Consider the following 16963-nt stretch of genomic DNA (forward strand, 5'->3'; position numbering starts at 1 on the left):
AGCTCAGTTAAACCACCAGCATATGTTAAGTAACAAGTGCTCACTTCTATATAAAGATCCTGCATGATCAATTCAAATAGACCTGCTTTGTGGCTTAGGAGTGTGTGCAGTTTATGTTCAAAGCAGCGGATTATCTACCTCTCTTGCATGGGTATTTGTTGGGACATTATGTTCATAGTTAGTGCCTGAAGCATAGCTGAGCTGCTTTGTCCTCTTACAGCCTCCTGAAAGACATGTGGAGAAATTTAGTACCTTTAAACAACACTTGCTGCTCTCAGGATCTGTGCAGATGGGTTTGCTTTGGTTTTATTGTTGTTGGGTTTGGGTTTTTACTTCTTCTATCAGGATCTCCCATGAGAAGTGGGGTGAACAAACAACCAAGCTGAAAGAGATTTTAATTATGGGACTTCCTTTTTTTTTTTATTATTCTTTAGCCCAAGGGATGAAGTTGAAGAAAAGCACAAGAGCTCTTCCTATCATCGACACAGCTACCACCTGCTGCAGCATGACAGCCAGGATGCTAGTGCAGAACAAAGGTACAAGAGTGCTCAGCCCCCTCTCTCGCCCTGCATGGACTCAGTTCAGGCTGCATTCGTGCTTCTGTCCCCAGCAGGCCTTCATGTGTGGGGTGAATGTCTTTGCTTTGTCTCCTGACTTACTGTGTGTATGCAGTCCAGCTTCTGTAATGTTCTGGTGACTTCAATTGATCACAATTGGCCTCCAGACACTGTCCAATTTACTGTCTGTAGGGGAGGGTTTGGCTGTGCTTCCCCTAAAAGCATGGCCAAATTTTGTTTAATTACTAGTGTAACCTTACTAAGGGAGCAGTTTGTAAAGCCTGTGCCTTAGATAATGTAGCAAAGTTACTGTAGGAGTCAGTTTCTTCTTTCTGACATCTTTTCTCCCTCATGAGCCACCCTAAAGCTCCGTGGGCAAGTCCTGTGTGCCTGGTGAGCTCAGACCTGTTTGACATCTGAGGGTTCATTCATAATCTACACTTTAATTCAGAGTCTGTATTGGATGGCTGGTCAGCAGCTGAAAGACTCCAAGGCACTGAGGTTCATGCAATTCCTGGGCTCATTCTGATTCTCCTTGGTTCCTGCAATACTTGCTGCCTTAACCGCACTCTCTCTGTAAAACTCCAAGGTTATGCTGTGCTTGGGTTCCCTGCTGGGCCAGTGGATGCATCCTAGGGTTTATATGCTAGTGTGTGTATGCAGCAGGAACAGACACCCCTTGCCATACTGCCCGAACCACAGCGGTTTGTAATGCAGAGACCCTGCAGGTCCTGTCACGCAGCACTCATGCTCAGCCTTGGCAGACCCAGATGAAAATGGAGCAGCCCCTGCTGAGCTCTGTAGAGGTCTCTGTGTTAAAGATCGAGGTGGGAGGAGGCATCCTCAGCTGGGTGACTCTGGACGTGTGTGGATGCAGAGCAGAGTGCGAGCTCCTCTCCTTCTAGTGAAGGCTGACGGTGTCCAGTACTGCAAGTGACGTCCTCTCCCCTGCTGTTCCTTCATAGTGACCATGATGATGAAGTTGCAAGTTTGGCTTCTACGTCAGGTGGATTTGGTGCCAAAGCGTCTACGCAGAGGCTGCCTGTGAAGGACTGGAAAGCCAAGGCATCCCCTCGGGCTTCCCCAAAGCTAAAGCGGAAGGGCAAGAAAGATGACGGGTACGCTGGGCTTGCCAGGATACGAGGGGCTGTGGGACCAGCTGTGCAGGACCTGACAGAGCTAAGAGCAGCAGGGCTAGGGTCTGAGGCTGGGCTCTGGCCGAGTGTTCCCAGCCCTCATCCTGTTTTGCAAACAGGAGCGACCACACAGAAAGTGTTGCTGGCTACTCAGACGTGGGCTGTGTGTTACTTTGAGGTGGGGGAGGAGGTTGTGCCCTGCCTTCCCAACTGGGAATCAAAATTGTAGGGAAAAAAAAATGTAGCCTGGGCTTCAGAAGAATTTGTGGGGAGGTAAATTACACATTGGGTGGGGGACATGGGATCCATTTGCCAGTTTCACTGAAGGCTTCATTGGAACTGTGACACTGAGTGTAGCTTAATAAGGCCTCGATTTCTGGTTGGCTTTTGAACGCTGGCACAGTGCCCGTGTTCAGCAATACCTATCCTTTGTTACCTGCTTGCTGCTTTTGTGTGTTTCTAAACGTGCCCGTATGAATGTCTTGCAAGGGAAAATTGATGAGTGGAAAGAGCTGCCCATGGCAAATTAGGCCAACCTGTCTGTATTAATGTGAGGAAAGTAGCACAGCTTCCCTGAGGAGCTTTTTCCTCTTCTTGTGTTCCCATGGCTCCATGATTTGGATCTCTAGCTGTGCACGTTACAAAGAAGATGGCTTGTGGTGTTAAATTTCTGGCTGTGGTCCTTTACTGTGACACCCAGAAGTTCTTAGCATCAGAAATGCCTTTCATTTTTCCAGCCTTAGTCCTTTTAAAATTGCTGAATGGATGCTGTCTGGGAAATACAAATGTGTACTTTCCTTCTAGTAGCGTTTGTTCATAATTTGTGCCTTTGGAATTGTACAACGTTAGTGGATTCGTTCAATGTTTTTCTTTGTTGTGCTGTATATACTGGAATGTATCACTGCTTTCTCCACCTTCAGAGCTGGAATCGTTCTAGATGATTTGAAACTCATTAATTCTGTATTTAACAAGTGGGTACTAGTGTTTTTTTTTCTTTCCTAAACATCAGGAGACCTTCAAAGGCTCTTTGGCAAAGCCTTCCCTGGCTTTGAATTTGGACAAGACTGAGAAATCAGTGTGTATTGTTCTTTGAGCAGTTCTCATTAAGCCTTGGCTCAAATCTGTTGTGTGCTGAAAGCAGCCGTGTGAAGGGACCAGTCTGTAAGGATGTTAAGGGCCTGGAAATAGTGGAAATGTTGGAGTCACAGTGCTGTGGGGACTGGGACTTCCTTTCCTGTTGCTCTCATATTATACTAGACAAAACAGAAGCATGAGCTGGGTATAAAACCTAAAGCAACCTGTGAAGTGGGGGATCTGTTTTGGCAGAAGACATAATCAGAGCAGTTAATTGACATAATTGAATTACCGCTTTTCTCTTTGACTCCAGGGATGTGAACCAGTCACCAAGATCATCTAACAACCAGGTGAGTCGGAGGTGCTCCTGCCATCCCTTCCAAGGGCCTGTGCTTCAATTCTGTTCGCTGTCATGCTGAAGACCTGTGCCATGGGCCCCCTGCACTTGGGCTTGGCATTGTTCCGGACTGTGACTTGTGCAGCAGAGAAAGAGCTGCTTAATGTTGTCCAGGCTGGTGGCTTCCTTTTCACTTCTGCGTGTTGATTTGCATTTCTGTGTTCTCACAAGCCCTGCTCCATCCAAAATTTTACCAGTCCTTTCCTCCTCCCTGTTGAGACAACTTGCATGCATTGGCAGCAGGATAAAGTGTTCCCAGCAAAGTGAGGATCACAGTGGGACTGGCTTGTTGGAGTTACTGTTCCATGTTGGTGGCACTTTTGTGTCTGTTACAAAATGCGCTCAGCACAGATGTCTTCACTTTTTAAACTGCTCTTATATGTGTGTGTTTCCTATAGACTTTTTGAGCAGCTGAAGAGACAATCATAGATGTGTACTTCTCTGGTTGCTTGATTATTCACAAATAAGTGAGAGAGCTGAAAGAGTGCTCTAGGAAATCTCCTCCTTATTCTACTTATTGCACAGCTCTTTCATAAGCATTTGAGGTCCTTATTCAGAGACCTAAGCCCACTCTCTCCGTACCCGGCCGAAAGTGAATAGGGTCTGCCTTCTGATTTCTTCTAAATGCCAAAACTTTGAAGGGGGTCTTGATTCTGAACAGTTCAGGATATTTAAAGCAAACATTTGTGAATTCCACGTGGACACTTCATATACCTTGCTTTATCAATTTATTTCTTGGGATTAAATTCTTAGAAATAGGCATTTAAGCTGGCCCAATTTCTGCTTTGTGTGTTGTGCTTCAGTCTCCAGCACAGGGCTCAACTCAATACCTACCAGAATGCTTGACTGACCTCTGATCCTGTTAGAAATGAGTGCTTGTCCTTTCCACATACAGGTGACACCAGAGTTCCAGGATGAGCTGATGTGTATATTGAGGAGCCAACAGCGGGAGCTCTCTGAGCTGCGTCAGAACCAGATGGAGCTGCTGCAGAGACTCACTGATCACCTTGATGCCATTCAGAGCTCCCTCATGGGCCATGTGGAGAGGGTGATTGACTCTCAGCAGGAGCAGGAGCGTATCCTTGTTTGCAAATGGTGCATGGGAATTAGGGAGTGGAAGGCTGCAAGGCAGACTAGAAACGTGAGGAAAGCTGAGGAAGTTCAATGATCTTCGTAGCAGGGGCCATAGGTGTCATAAAAGGCCTGGATGCCATATAACTATGTCAGTTCCTCTCGCTCCCTTTTCAGGGGAGAGAAATTCAGAAGTAGAATGGAGAAGAACTGCTACTTCCTCTACACCCCTAAATCTTCAGGTAACTTGTGATGGCCACAAGTGCTGCAATGCTGGTCTAGTTTCCCATACAAGTCAGTGGGACCATTGCCATATGCAAGTGCCCGTCCTTCTAGGATGGAAGTGTTGAGGGTAGGGAGATCTGCTGTTTGTGATCCTTAACGTGCATGCTCCTTAGAGAGAAGACTGGACCGAGCACTGACGGAAGGACAGCAGCGCAATGGGCAGCTCCAGGAGCATCTATCTCAGCAGCTCTCTCAGTCCCTTTCCACTGCTGTGTGTAACCGTCTGGAGAGGACCGTTCGTGAGGAGATGAAGAAGACAGTACCCCAGTGTGAGTTTTGCTGTATGGGAGTGGTGGTGCTCCATGAAGCAGGAGTTAGGCTACAGGAAGAGTAGACATTGCGCTGTGAGCTGCTGCTGGCCCCACTGTAGTCTGAGAAGAGTTGTGGGGTAGAAGTATATGAGGCTCCCAGAGGGGGGAATACCTTTCCAAAATGCATGGTCTGATCTTACGTTATAATTCACAAAGCTTTCGGAATCTACTCTGTGGAGGAAGGCAGAAGAGGCTAATAGGTTTGTAAATGTTGTGATTTAACGGAAGCAAACTTCAGCTTGTCTTTGCTCTTCCTTGACACGTCAATATTTGTAGTTTGTAGAAATGCGGGTTGGAAAGTCTTCTGCAGTCTTTAGTATCCTCTGTTCTGCTTGAAGTAGGATTACCAACTGCCCTAAATCAGGTCCGCTGCGACTTTGGATGAGTCCTGAAAGCCTTCAGGGTTGGAGATTCCACAGCTTCTCTGGTGACTTCCAGAGCCACACCACCTTCCTGGCAAAAAGTTTCTCCTACTGTTCAACCTTAACTTCCCAAGTCAGAGCTTGTGGCTGTTGCCTGTACCTGGGTCATTTGGCACCTCCAGGAATAGTTTGACTTCATTTTCTTTTTCAGGTTTTGAAGAGTGACACTAGGCTTAAAGCTGTGACTTTGACATGTTTTTGTTCTGACTAGGCATTTCCAAGAGCATAGACCCTGTTGCTAGCCAGCTGAGCAACACTATTGCCACCAAGCTCACGGCTGTTGAAGGGACACTGAAGGAGAGCATCACCAAGCTAGTGAAATCAAAGGTAAGGAGAACCAGAGCATAGGTATTCCCAGGGACATTGAGTTGTGAGCTGCCTGGGTAGTGACTCCTCACACTTCTTCCACTCACCTATATCTCCAGGTGGGTCTGAGGTCAGTTTAGCTGCCCGTGTTCATAGCTCTCTTCTGGTCTCATCAAGAGAGCAAGCTTTTTGTGTACTCCCCTGCCTGCTTTGCCTCGTTAGACCTTTCTTTCATTTACTGAGTTGTTCATCTTCTATTGAAGCAGAGGCTCTCACTGAAGCAGATTGTTGTAGGGCCACCTCAGTTAGCCAAGTGGTCCAAGTTTGACTTGCTCTTTTGCTCTTTACACTGTTCTCCATTTCTACGTTATTTAGGGAGCAGCAGCTTGTTAGCTACATTGGTGGGCAATGGTGGATGGTGGGAGGGGAAATGGTGATGTCCCTGGGTAGTCCCTCAGCAAGTAGATGCTCTGCCTGCCATACTTGTGGTGGAGCTTAGAGGAAGGAGTTCAGCTGCCCAGGGAATTCACACTTCTGACTGACAGTGGACTGCTCTTGTCTGATGTGGGTGTGTTGCAGGAACATACGAAGTTTGTTCACGTCTTTATCCTGCAGCAGGCTGTTGTTAATTTTCTGCAACCTCTTCTGTGTGTGCTTGTAAGAACCTTACAGATAGCATTGTGAGGGCAACGGCTGATACCCTGCAGGGGACAATCCAGTCAGCCTACAGGGAAGCGTTCCAGAGTGTGGTGTTACCAGCCTTTGAGAAGAGCTGCCAGTCCATGTTCCAGCAGATCAATGATACCTTCAAGCAGGGCACCCAGGAATGTGAGTAGTCCTTGTTTCTAAGTTTTCTCTACACAGCATGTTCATGTTAGAGACTGAGAGACTGACAAGTTGACTTAAGGCTTTTAGAGTTTCAGTGGTAACTGTTTAACCTTAGTCCATCTGTGTGGTCTGAAAGCATTTCCCTTCCACTCTTGGGAAATGGAAACATAATTGAGGAGATTTTTATAGGTGGTGCTATAAGAACAGAGATTTACATCTGGTCTTTGTAACCCATGTAGCAAAACACTTGGTCTCATTGTGTGAATCTGTGACTTCATCTCTTGAGTAGTAAAGCCCAGCTGTAGAATTACTCCCACCCTAAAACCCAACTATAGAATTACCCCATCCTGCCATCAGGAAGATGATGTGTGTAGAAGGCAACACTCCTGCTTAATCTCAGATGGGTAGTAGAACTGGGGACATCTAGAGAAGGATACAAGGATGACCAGAGGCTAAATAGTGGCTGAACAATGTAGTCATGGTCAGCCTGGAAAAAAGGAAACTAAACACTTCAGTAAGGAAAGGTGTGCGCTGATGCACTGGAGAAGATTTTTCTTGTGTTTAAGTTTGGAATCCAGTTCATTGGACTTCTGGGAGGCCAGACAGGTATTGTTCTGCAGGGCTGTTGTCTGAGTGCCAGCATAAGCAACTTCTGTTGTCCCTAAATCTGTAGAGTGTCTCCAGCTACTGTTTATTTTGCACCCTTTGTTTTCCTTACAAGTCTCCAACAAGTACATAGAGCTTTTTTTGCCCTCTTCATCAGTCCAATTTACAAAATAGTTAAAAATACAGCTTTTTGATCTCTACAAACATAATTTTTTGTCAGAAATGTTCCTCTTCTTTCTCTTACTAACTTAATTGGCATTGAACTCCATCAGTATTGTAGGTTACAACTCATATTGTGTATGAAATACTCGCATCCCCACCTTTATCTTGCTATGAACAAACAGTGCCTGTAAAGGTCTATTGCAAGAGGATTCTCAGCTTTATTGCTGTGTCAGAAAATCCTGTGTGATGCAGAGGATGGAAGCAGGGTTTCTATGTTAGCATAGCACAACCCAAAACAAGGCTTGGGCACTTTCCCTTCTCCCACACTTGTATACTGGCTCAGTTACTGGTTCTGCTGGAGAATGTGTGGAGCCTGGCAGAAGGATCTTGGCCCTGACCATCTCTACAGTGCTGATGGGCAAAATGTCTTCCTCTTTGGTTGTTGCAGACATCCAGCAGCTTGAGACTCACATGAAGAACAAGAAGGCGCGAGAACAGGAGGCCCGGGACCCGTTGCTGAATCAGCTTCGACAGCTCATCAGCACCTTCCAGAGTACCACCGAGCAGCTGGCTTCCACTGTCACAGCCAGCATACACGCTGAGGTGCAGCATCAGCTGCATATTATCGTGGGCAAGTAAGTTGGCAGCTGGGCTTGTTGAAAGAGATGTCGCTGAGAGGCGCACGGGTGCATAACGAAACCTCTTCCTGCTTCATTGTGGAAACAAGCCCTTTGACACAGGTGCTGTAGGGCTGCTTGTTGGATCTGTGCTCAGTATGACAAAGCACGTGGGCTGGTGTAACTGTTTCCCTGTAAGCACTAAACAAAGACCACAGAATATTTCAAACAACCAGCTGTACCTCTGCTGCGTGGGGGAGCTTGGGGCCTGCTTTTCACAGTGTCCCATATGCATGTTGGAGGACAGAAGGACCTAAGGCAGCCCAAAAGCACACTCGCCTCAGACTAGCCTCTCTGTTCTAAAATGATCTTTGGGTCTTTTGAAGGCTTCTCCTCCTTACTCTGTGTCCTGAGGCATACAAAAATTTTGCAGGCTACTCTGTCCTCCCAGCTGTTCTGCAGCAATTCCTCTTGGCTACCCTGGTTTCCAGATGTGATCTTGGCAGCGCGTGCCTTCAGCATCTGCAAACCATGAAGCTGGTGGCAGGTTGGCAGCATTAAGACTGGCTTGGCTCGTGGTCACCTGCAGGGCAGAATGCCCCCATCTATTTTAAGCTATCGGAGCAAATGTCTGACTACACAGGGGTCGTCAGGGGAGAGCAAATGTGAGCAAATGTGCCAGGAAGGATACCAGACTAAATTACAGTCTTGCTGCATGCGCTGTGCTTTCTCCCAGGGAAGCCCTGCTAGTCTACCTGCAGTAGTGCAGGTCTGATGCTTTTGTACCCTTTGTAAGAGGAATCCCACTCCTGGGGGAGCACTGCATGTAAGAGATTGATGTAGAAAGCTGAGCCCTTTCACAGATGTACCTAGAGCTTAGTCACCTTGCTTGTAGGCCAGATATACGGTATTTTAGATCTTTGATACAACGGGAATTAATTCCTTGGAACATTGCTTTTCCACACAGAATCCCAGCATCTTCAGTACACACCCTGGGATGTCGTGTTGTTGCCACAGTGCTTCCTTGTGCAGCACGTTTCTGATGCCTGTGCCTCAGAACAATTTGTATCAACCCTTGGGGAGCAAGCAAGCAAGCCCGTGCTTTCCTACTGCCACAAGCTTTGCGCAACATAGTCCCTCAGCTCTTCATTTTCAGATAAACTTCTGTTTTCTTTTAGCCTGCAGGAGTCTATTTTGGCCCAGGTGCAGAGAGTCATTAAAGGAGAAGTAAGCCTGGCTATGAAGGAGCAGCAAGCAGCAGTGACCTCAAGCATTGTCCAGGCAATGCGCTCAGCAGCAGGGACTCCGATCCCCTCTACTCACTTGGACTTCCAGTCTCAGCAAACTCACATCCTGCAGCTTCTCCAGCAGGGGCACCTCAACCAAGCTTTCCAGCAGGTACTACTTCCTTGTAGTGAGCAGCGCTGCTTGTTGGGGGGGCAAAGTGAGGGGAAAAATGACTTCTTGAGGTGGAGTCACAACTCCACAAAACTCAGAGCTGGCTGAAAGGACTTGTGGCTGCAGACTGCTGAAGGGGTGCAGTTGCAGTCGCACAGGCCAGGCCAGAGCTGTGCCTGCACCATGATTTGATGGCAGTTAAGTTCCTTCCTTGCCCTGTCAGGCCAGCATCAGTGCTGCAATAAGCCAGATGACTGCCATCAGTATTGGCACATAGTGCACCCCTGAAGAGCAACAGCTTCGTAAGCCTCTCCAGGCAGATCTGCCAGCTGGGGCCTGACCTTGTCTTTGCCTTTGACTGTCTAGGCAGATTCATTTGAGCTGCTGGAGACACACTGCACTGGGAATAGCAGCAATGCTGTGTTGGTGAGCTGCAAACGTGGCCCTGTTCCCTGTTGCTAACTGACCTGCTCCCGTGTCTGGTTGTGGACCAGCAGTCCTCTCTGTTCAGCTTAGAACAGACACAGGGGTCCTCTGAGTGTAGGCAAAACCTAAACAGGGTCCTGTTGGCACACACTGTGGGGTTTGCAGAGAGCTCTGCTCCCAGAGGAGGCTGGCAGACATTGAGCTGCCCCAAGGCAGATGGCTGTCCCATGCACTGTCCTGTGTTCTTCACCTGCTTGTTGTTTCCTCTGCATCTCAAGCTGTATCTTCCTTGCAGGCTCTAACAGCAGCTGATCTCAATCTGGTCCTGTATGTTTGTGAGACAGTGGATACTCAGCAAGTATTTGGGCAGCACCCATGCCCGCTGTCCCAGCCTGTGCTGCTCTCTCTCATTCAGCAGCTCTCCTCGGATTTGGGTACTCGTACGGAACTGAAGCTGAAGTGAGTACGATCAGAGCACTGGGTTTGAACCTATGCAGGTATATTCCTGCCTCTGGCTTTAAACTCGCTGTGTGTAAGTGGAAGGTGGTGCTTCCACAAAGGCTGGAACTTCTGTTACAGGCAAGCGAACAACCCGTAATGACTTGCAAAAAGATACAGGCATTGCAAGAGAAAGCTTTGCTGCCCAGAGGTAGTCACAGAAGGGGTACTTAGCTGTAGGTGCTGTTAGCTCCAAGTACTGGAGTCTGTAAATATTGTTTGCTCTCTGTGTAGTGATCACCTTTAACCAAGGAAACATTCTCATGTGGGTAAATGTTGAGGGGAAGCGCTGTGCTCCCTAGATAGCTTGATATCCAGAGCTACTTTGCTCTGCCTGCAGCTCTTCACCCAGCACTGGACTTTGTGTAGGCAATTTCTCATCGTGACTGCTGGAGAGGTTCAGTGGGAGGTGGCAGCAGGAGCTACTGGAAGTAATGTCTGTTACATGTACTAAGTAAAGCTTGTGTGACAAAGTAGTGCCAGTGCTGATACTTGCCATGAATATTTTTAGATTGTGAGTCAAAACCCCGTTAGCTGCCCTGAAAAATGAATTTCTTAAGGTACCTGCAGGTTTTGACCATGGCTTGCATGGAAATTACCTTAAATTGAGTTCTTATCTCAAGTGAACACTAGGGATAGAGGCTCAAGCCAGAAAAGATGAAAAAGAGCTTTAAATTACAGAAGAGCTCGTAAGCAGAGTTACAATTGCTGCTAAGTTCAGGCAGATCTGCTGGTGAATACCTTTTGGGGTGACCACACTGGCTTACTCTCAGGCTGTGATATGAAAGTTTTGATGGCCTGTCTGAACTTTTGAATGGCTTGTCGGTAAAATTCGTGATTTTTTTTTTCCTCCCACACCTTGTGGGATAGACAGAGTTATATTGGAAGAAGACCTTAAATATATCCCTGTGTGGAATAAGCCTCAGTGCTGAGGATTTTTACTGTATAGCAAATGACTAACTCTGCTTATGCTAAAAAGCTTAATCAAAAAAAATGTATACTGAGCTCTGACCAGGTATGGCCTGTGGCCAAGTGCCACCTACAGCACTGCAGTGAGACGTAGCTTGCTGTTACGCCTGCTTGGTTGAGACAGCCAGGTTGTGTAGTATGTACTGCAGCCTGGAAAATACTGGCTGCTCTTGCACGTTGAAGAATGGATAGCTGGGCTCTGCCAAAAGTCAGAACTGTTTTATTTTTTGATGGCCGAACTTATGGCCCCGAGTATTGTTCTGTGGGGGGAGCACAATTGTGCGTCTGCAGTGCTAAAGTGAACGGAATTGGACTGGGATCTCGCATTGAGTTTGGTTCTAACCCTGGTCTCTCTCCTTCAGTTACCTGGAGGAAGCGGTGATGCACCTGGACCACAGCGACCCCATCACCCGAGACCACATGGGGTCAGTCATGAACCAGGTGCGGCAGAAGCTCTTACAGTTCCTGCAGGTGGAACCCCACAACACGCTGAGCAAGCCTGCCCGCCGCCTCATGATCATGCTTCAGGGCCTGGTCACTCCTGGCATGACCTAGGAGAACCTGGCTGTCTCGTGGGCTGCTCCGGGGAAGCCCACCCAGCAGATCCAGTAGTTACTAACCACGTACGGCTTGTGTTAAGAGCTCTTGCCAGGAAATCTATCAACATGTGTGTGATGTCTCTAAGGCGAACGCCATCCGTGTATAGTCCCAGATAGTCACTGAACGCTCACTTGGCTTATTTTCCTAAATAGCCTCTTTTTGAGACATTTAAGTCTTTTCTTCACCTGCCCATCCATCCCTGAGGCCTGGCTGGCCTTCCAAGTTGCATCCAGCAGAAGCCAATGGATTTCTTACCCCTTCGGTTTGGAGTCTGCTGCTGTCAGCAGAGAAGGGAAGTGTGCTGAGCCCAGAGTGAGGGGCTCCTTGTTGGCAAGAAACCAATATTTGTGTCTTAGTCAAGGACTCAAAACCCTCCTGGGGAGGATGTGTGGGGGGTAGCAGCTGAGCAGGAACAGGAACGAATTGGTGGTGGGGGGATAACAGCAGGCTGCGAGCCCAGGGCCATTGGTTCTGCTGTGTGGGAGCATGTCCACGATTCGGCTGTTAGTTGGGATTTACACCAGGATTTTTCTTTTTACCTAAGTTTCGATTTTTTTTTTTTTTTTTGGAAATAACATTACGAACGATTCAATAAACAACTTTTTGAGAAGAAAAAGCACAAAACGACCCCCTCCCTCTCCTCCTGGGCTGTGCCTGCCTCTTAAAAAGCGCTCGGGGCGGGCCGGGGGGGCGGGCTCGGGGCGGGCCGGGGGCGGTCGCGGCGGGGCCGGGGCTCTCGGGGCTGCGGAGCGCGGCGCACACGGGGCGGCGGCGGCGGCTCCGCACCATGGGCTGCTGGCGGCTGCTGCCCGTCGTGTGCCCGCTGCTCCTGCAGCTCCTGCACCTCGGTGAGTGCCCCGGGACGGCGAGGGGGGCTCGGGGATGTGGGACGAGACGGGGAGGTTGGGCTGGGCACCAACCCGGGGGCTCTCCAGGTGCCGGCATCCCCGAGCCGGTTTCCCCCGCGGAGCCCGGGCTCCGTTCCCCGAGGGGGTCCCTGCCCCGAAGCAGAGGGGGGCCGCGGGTTGCCGGGCACGGGGTGGGTTTTGTAGGGTTTTTGTGAAACGATTCGGGTCCTCCCCAGGAGCAGGGCGGCTGTGTCGGTGCTCGGCAGCAACCCCGGGCTTTGACCCCGCGTTCCCTCGGGGCTCCCCGGGGGTGCCGCTCGCCTCCCCCGGCGCTGGGTGCGCTTTGTCCGGGGGGGTTTCTCCTGCCCGCACCTCTCGCCTTGCCCATCCTCGTGGGCACGGACTCGCTTGGACTCGAGCTTGCTGAAAGCAAATTTCCGGATCTCACTCGCCCTGCTGACGCCGGTGGATGCCTGCGACCCGTGTGGCTGCTGCCAACCTGGGACTTGGCCCAGCGGCGTGGCCGTGGTGTTCTCAGCGCAGAGCTGCTCGGTGGTGTAGGCTTACCCTCGCCCTGCTCTTGGCTGCAGCTGTGTGTGTTGGGGCCACATTCCAGACACAGAATGCTGGCAGTGTGTCACGGCTTCCTGGAGACCTCCTGGGGGAACGGGCGATTTTCGGCTGCCTCCTTCCCCGGGAGGAGCGGACAGGACCAACCTCACCAGTTCATCCGTCCTCAGCTCTCAGAGCTCCCGGCAGCACTGCGCACGGCATTTCCAACAACCTTGCGACTCTGGTGATGTGGCCAAGCATTCCTGCGTCCTCGTCCATCCCCTTCTTGGGGATCCCCGCCGTGCCACTGGTCTCTTTGGAGCCTCTGTCTGTCCCAGCACAGCTCTCCCGTATCAGCCTGGCTGGGAGCAGGAGCGAGCTGGTCCCAGCCAAAGGGGGTGGGATGGAGATGGAGCAGCCCCTCCCTGGGAGCTGTGACCCCAGCTCCGTGTCCGTCCCAATGTGACATCCTGCCACCGACCTGGGGCTGAACCTGCAAATGCTCCTGGGGACACGGAGCAGGGACACGGGTTGAGCTGCGTGGGCTGGGGCAGTGACCGGGGTCTGCCCTGGCCCCAAAACCTCTGTGTCCCTCTCAGCCCCTGCTTCGTGGGGTCCCTGCAGTGGGAAGGAGAAGAAGAGGTGTTGGGCACCCCCAGCTCTGTGGTAGCAGGTCTGGGACACCTGGGGCTCATCCTTTGTGGGGCACAGCAGGGAACAGCAGCTTCCTGGGGCGAAGCCTGCACTTGTGCCTCTTCCATCTTTTCCTTCTCTTCTTGCTGTTAGAGCAGGGGCCTCAGCTTGCTCAGCCAGTTGAGCCTTTGCTTTTGTTTTCTGTGTTGTACTCGCAAATTAATCTTTGCTGTTGGGGGATAAAAGGGCTGGACAGATGGCTCTGGAGAGATCCTGGGAGGCCCGATGCGAAGAGAGCTGTTGTGTGGCTTTTCTGCTGTGCCTAATGGCAGCATTGCTTGTGGGATCCGCAAGGGATCCGTGTGCCACGGACCAGGAGTGAGGGTTCAGCAGGGTGTTTTAATTCCGAGGGCTCCAGAGGAGCTCGCTCCTGCTCCCTGTGTGGGTGTGAACCCCACTCCGCGGGGCCTCTCAACACCAGCTGCATTTTCCCTTTAAAACCCGATGTTTTAATTACTTCATTGCCTCTTTGCTTGCACCAGCAGCGGGCTGAGAAGGATGAACTTTTTGCCATCCTCTTCCTTCTCCTTGGTCCTGCAGCTCTGAGTACCGCAAGGAAGCTGCTCTTGAGGAGGGCCAGGCCAGGAGGTCCTGTTGCAGCCTCAGCCTCCTCATCCCCCTTTCCTCTGGGGGATTTGGGGTTTCAATGCACCCGAGCCATTTGCTGGAGCACCCCCAGACAGAGCTGCCCCCCATGTCCTGCTCCTTGGTCACGGGGAGATGACGCTGGTGGGATGCAGGAGGGGACCGGCCCCTCGCCGTATTTCGGAGCCCGCTGCCACCGCTGCCTGCTGGGTGTGGGTGTGGGGGGGCTCAGCTCCATCTCTCCTGTCCCCCTGCAGCCGCCACCCAGGAGCCCGTCAGCATGGCGGGGAAGTGCGACACCATCTACAAGGGCTTCGCCGGCTGCCTCATCAGCCTGGGGGACAGCATGGCCCAGAGCGTCCGGCAGCAGCAGCAGCAGGAGGAGGGCACCCAGGAGGCGCAGGAGCTGGACACCATCTGCAAGTGAGTGGCCCTAACCCCATCCCCATCCCTGTCCCCATCCCTCTTCCCGGCGTGTGCGGGAGCTGCTGGGGGGGTCACCGGCTCCGGTCCCCTCCCCACGCCTGTCCCTGTCCCCCAGGTCCTGGGACGATTTCCACGCCTGTGCCAGCGAGGTGCTGTCGAGCTGCCCCGAGGAGGCGGCCGCCATCTGGGAGTCTCTGCGCCAGGAGTCCCGCAAGATCCAGTTCCAGGGGAACCTGCAGGAGCTCTGCAGCGCCCGGGGGCGCCTGGCCAGCGCCCGGGGCTCGCCACCCGCCGAGACCAACCAGGCCACGCTGCGGGGCTCGGCCGCCCTGCGCCGCCCCGGCCTCCTGCCCCTGCTGGCCCCGGTGCTGCTGCTGGCCCGGCTCTAGCCCTGCACCCGCTGCCGGGGGACCTGGCGATGCCCTGCAGCCCCCACCAGGCCTCGCTCGCAGGGCATGGCCCTCTCTCTCTCTCTCTCCCGGAGCCCTTCAGATGGATTTATATTTATATTTATATTAAAAGATGCTTTTACATTTCTCCCGTCTTTCTGCTGTGCCCTTCCAGAGCCCCGTTGGTCTCGGGGTGGCTTCGTGCTGTCCCCGTGGCTGTGCTGGGACCCCACGGGACCCTGATGGCCTCAGCACAGGGCACACCCAGGTGGCACGAGGGATTCCCACTGCCCTGCTGTCCCCCGGAGGGACGTTAAAGGCTTTGCTGTGATTTTGTCTTCCCAGCAGAGCCAGGCTGTCGTGTAATTCATCTGGCTTCTTGCTTGCAGGAGCCCGAATGCTCGGCCAAGCTTTGGGCTGGGGTGCCACCAAGGTGCCCCTGTGCCCCAGCCCACACCAGCGGCATCATGCAGTTTGCTGCAGAGATTCCCATTTTCCATCTTTTATTCTAGTCCTGCTATGTTTGGTCCTATTAATCATCGTGATCGATGACTAATGATCATGAAGGAAATGGGGGATTGTAGGGAAAAGAGTGTTTTTTTTAATTTATTTTTATTTATTTATTTTTTTAATGAGCTTATAAAGGTGGAAAACCTGGGAGCTGACCCCCTGTCCAGGTCCCAAGTGGGACTTGCTGAAGTCAGGCCAAGGTGCTGCGCTGCCGTGCAACTTGGCCGTGCCAGCCCTGGCCACACGGCTTGCTCTGTGCTGTTGTTCCCATCCCTGCTGCTGTTATGCTGCAAAATTCGGTTTCTTTTCTACAAAACCCATCGTGGCAAAGCAGCTCCCAGCGTGGTGAGGTGACCTCCCTGCTCCCAAGGGAATGTGCAGCTCCCCCCACCTGAAGGGATGCTAAAATCCCAAAGGGGCCCCCTGTGGCACAGACAACTGCCCGCAGCGCCAGCCTCTGGGTCTGGCCGTAGCAGTGGCACGTGAGAAACTGTGCCTTGGCCACCAGGGTCCTCTGGCTGGCATGAGTGCCACAGTGCAATGCAAAACATCCTAGCCTCTGTGTTTTTTTTCTTTTTCTCCACATTTTGTAGCACTGTGTTTTGTCTGTGGGACTGCAAAGGCTCCCGCAATCAGCCTTGGTGTTGTCCTGGAAGCTTTTGCACCCTGGCCTGTATCTGAACATCTCCCCGAGGCGTTCAGCTCTTGCCATCCTTGCTGAGCCAGGGAAAACGCTGTCCCGATTCACTGCAGAAGCTGGAAAACCTCCTCCTGCTGGGGCTGCTGTCTTGGCAGAGGTTTGTCGCAGCAGTGGTAGACCCAGCCTCGGTCACTGCTGGCAGCTGTCCGTGGAGCATCTGCTGGGTTTAAAGCTTTTTTGGGGATAGAGCCGGTGTTTCCAGTTAACACGGGCCTGGCATAACCTGCTATTTAATTCATTAGCCAGCCTGGAGCTGGCTGAGGGGGCACAAAGCGCCGCACGGAGAGGATGCTGAGCCTGGGGGCAGAACGCTGCCCCAGCCCTCCTCGCGCGGCAGCTGCCGCTCCCCGTGTTTAACGCTGGCGCCGGGGGGATAATCTGCCTATTCTTCCATTTCCAATTTCTGACAATCCTGTGTTTAAGGCTGAATTAGTGCCGGATCGCTGCAGGATGGCTAAGAGGATAAACGCTGGCCGGGAGGGTGCCCGCTGCCCCGGCAGCACCTCCGAGGGGCGGCTGGAGGTGGCCAGGGGCTGGAGGGCCACCGGGTGATGCTCGCCCACGTTGCCGCTGCCGTGGTGCCCCTGCTGTGCAGCA

General features: G+C 51.7%; 2 protein-coding genes across 3 annotated transcripts in view; both read left to right on the forward strand.

Annotated features, from left to right (window-relative positions):
• The window catches only part of EDC4 (enhancer of mRNA decapping 4), a 33753-nt gene extending 21466 nt beyond the window's left edge, over positions 1-12287 (forward strand). Inside the window, exons 19-29 of one of the 2 annotated variants that reach the window (XM_027466073.3) lie at positions 435-536; positions 1523-1675; positions 3081-3117; positions 4060-4240; positions 4634-4789; positions 5465-5580; positions 6222-6387; positions 7604-7790; positions 8951-9170; positions 9892-10055; positions 11426-12287. In XM_027466073.3, coding sequence (XP_027321874.1) covers positions 435-536; positions 1523-1675; positions 3081-3117; positions 4060-4240; positions 4634-4789; positions 5465-5580; positions 6222-6387; positions 7604-7790; positions 8951-9170; positions 9892-10055; positions 11426-11618 — 1675 coding nt within the window. In that variant the 3' untranslated portion in view covers positions 11619-12287. The remainder of the gene's footprint in view (positions 1-434; positions 537-1522; positions 1676-3080; positions 3118-4059; positions 4241-4633; positions 4790-5464; positions 5581-6221; positions 6388-7603; positions 7791-8950; positions 9171-9891; positions 10056-11425) is intronic. The other variant, XM_027466074.3, reaches the window with a different exon arrangement.
• Positions 12288-12355: 68 nt separating this feature from the next.
• On the forward strand, positions 12356-15300 carry NRN1L (neuritin 1 like). Its single transcript, XM_027466493.3, has 3 exons — positions 12356-12511; positions 14599-14764; positions 14883-15300. The coding sequence occupies exons 1-3, from the start codon at positions 12451-12453 to the stop codon at positions 15154-15156; spliced, it is 501 nt and encodes a 166-aa protein (XP_027322294.3). The 5' UTR covers positions 12356-12450; the 3' UTR covers positions 15157-15300.
• The last annotated feature ends 1663 nt before the right edge of the window (positions 15301-16963 follow it).

Source organism: Anas platyrhynchos, chromosome 12, assembly GCF_047663525.1.
Source record: "Anas platyrhynchos isolate ZD024472 breed Pekin duck chromosome 12, IASCAAS_PekinDuck_T2T, whole genome shotgun sequence".
In the NCBI taxonomy this organism is placed as follows: domain Eukaryota; kingdom Metazoa; phylum Chordata; class Aves; order Anseriformes; family Anatidae; genus Anas; species Anas platyrhynchos.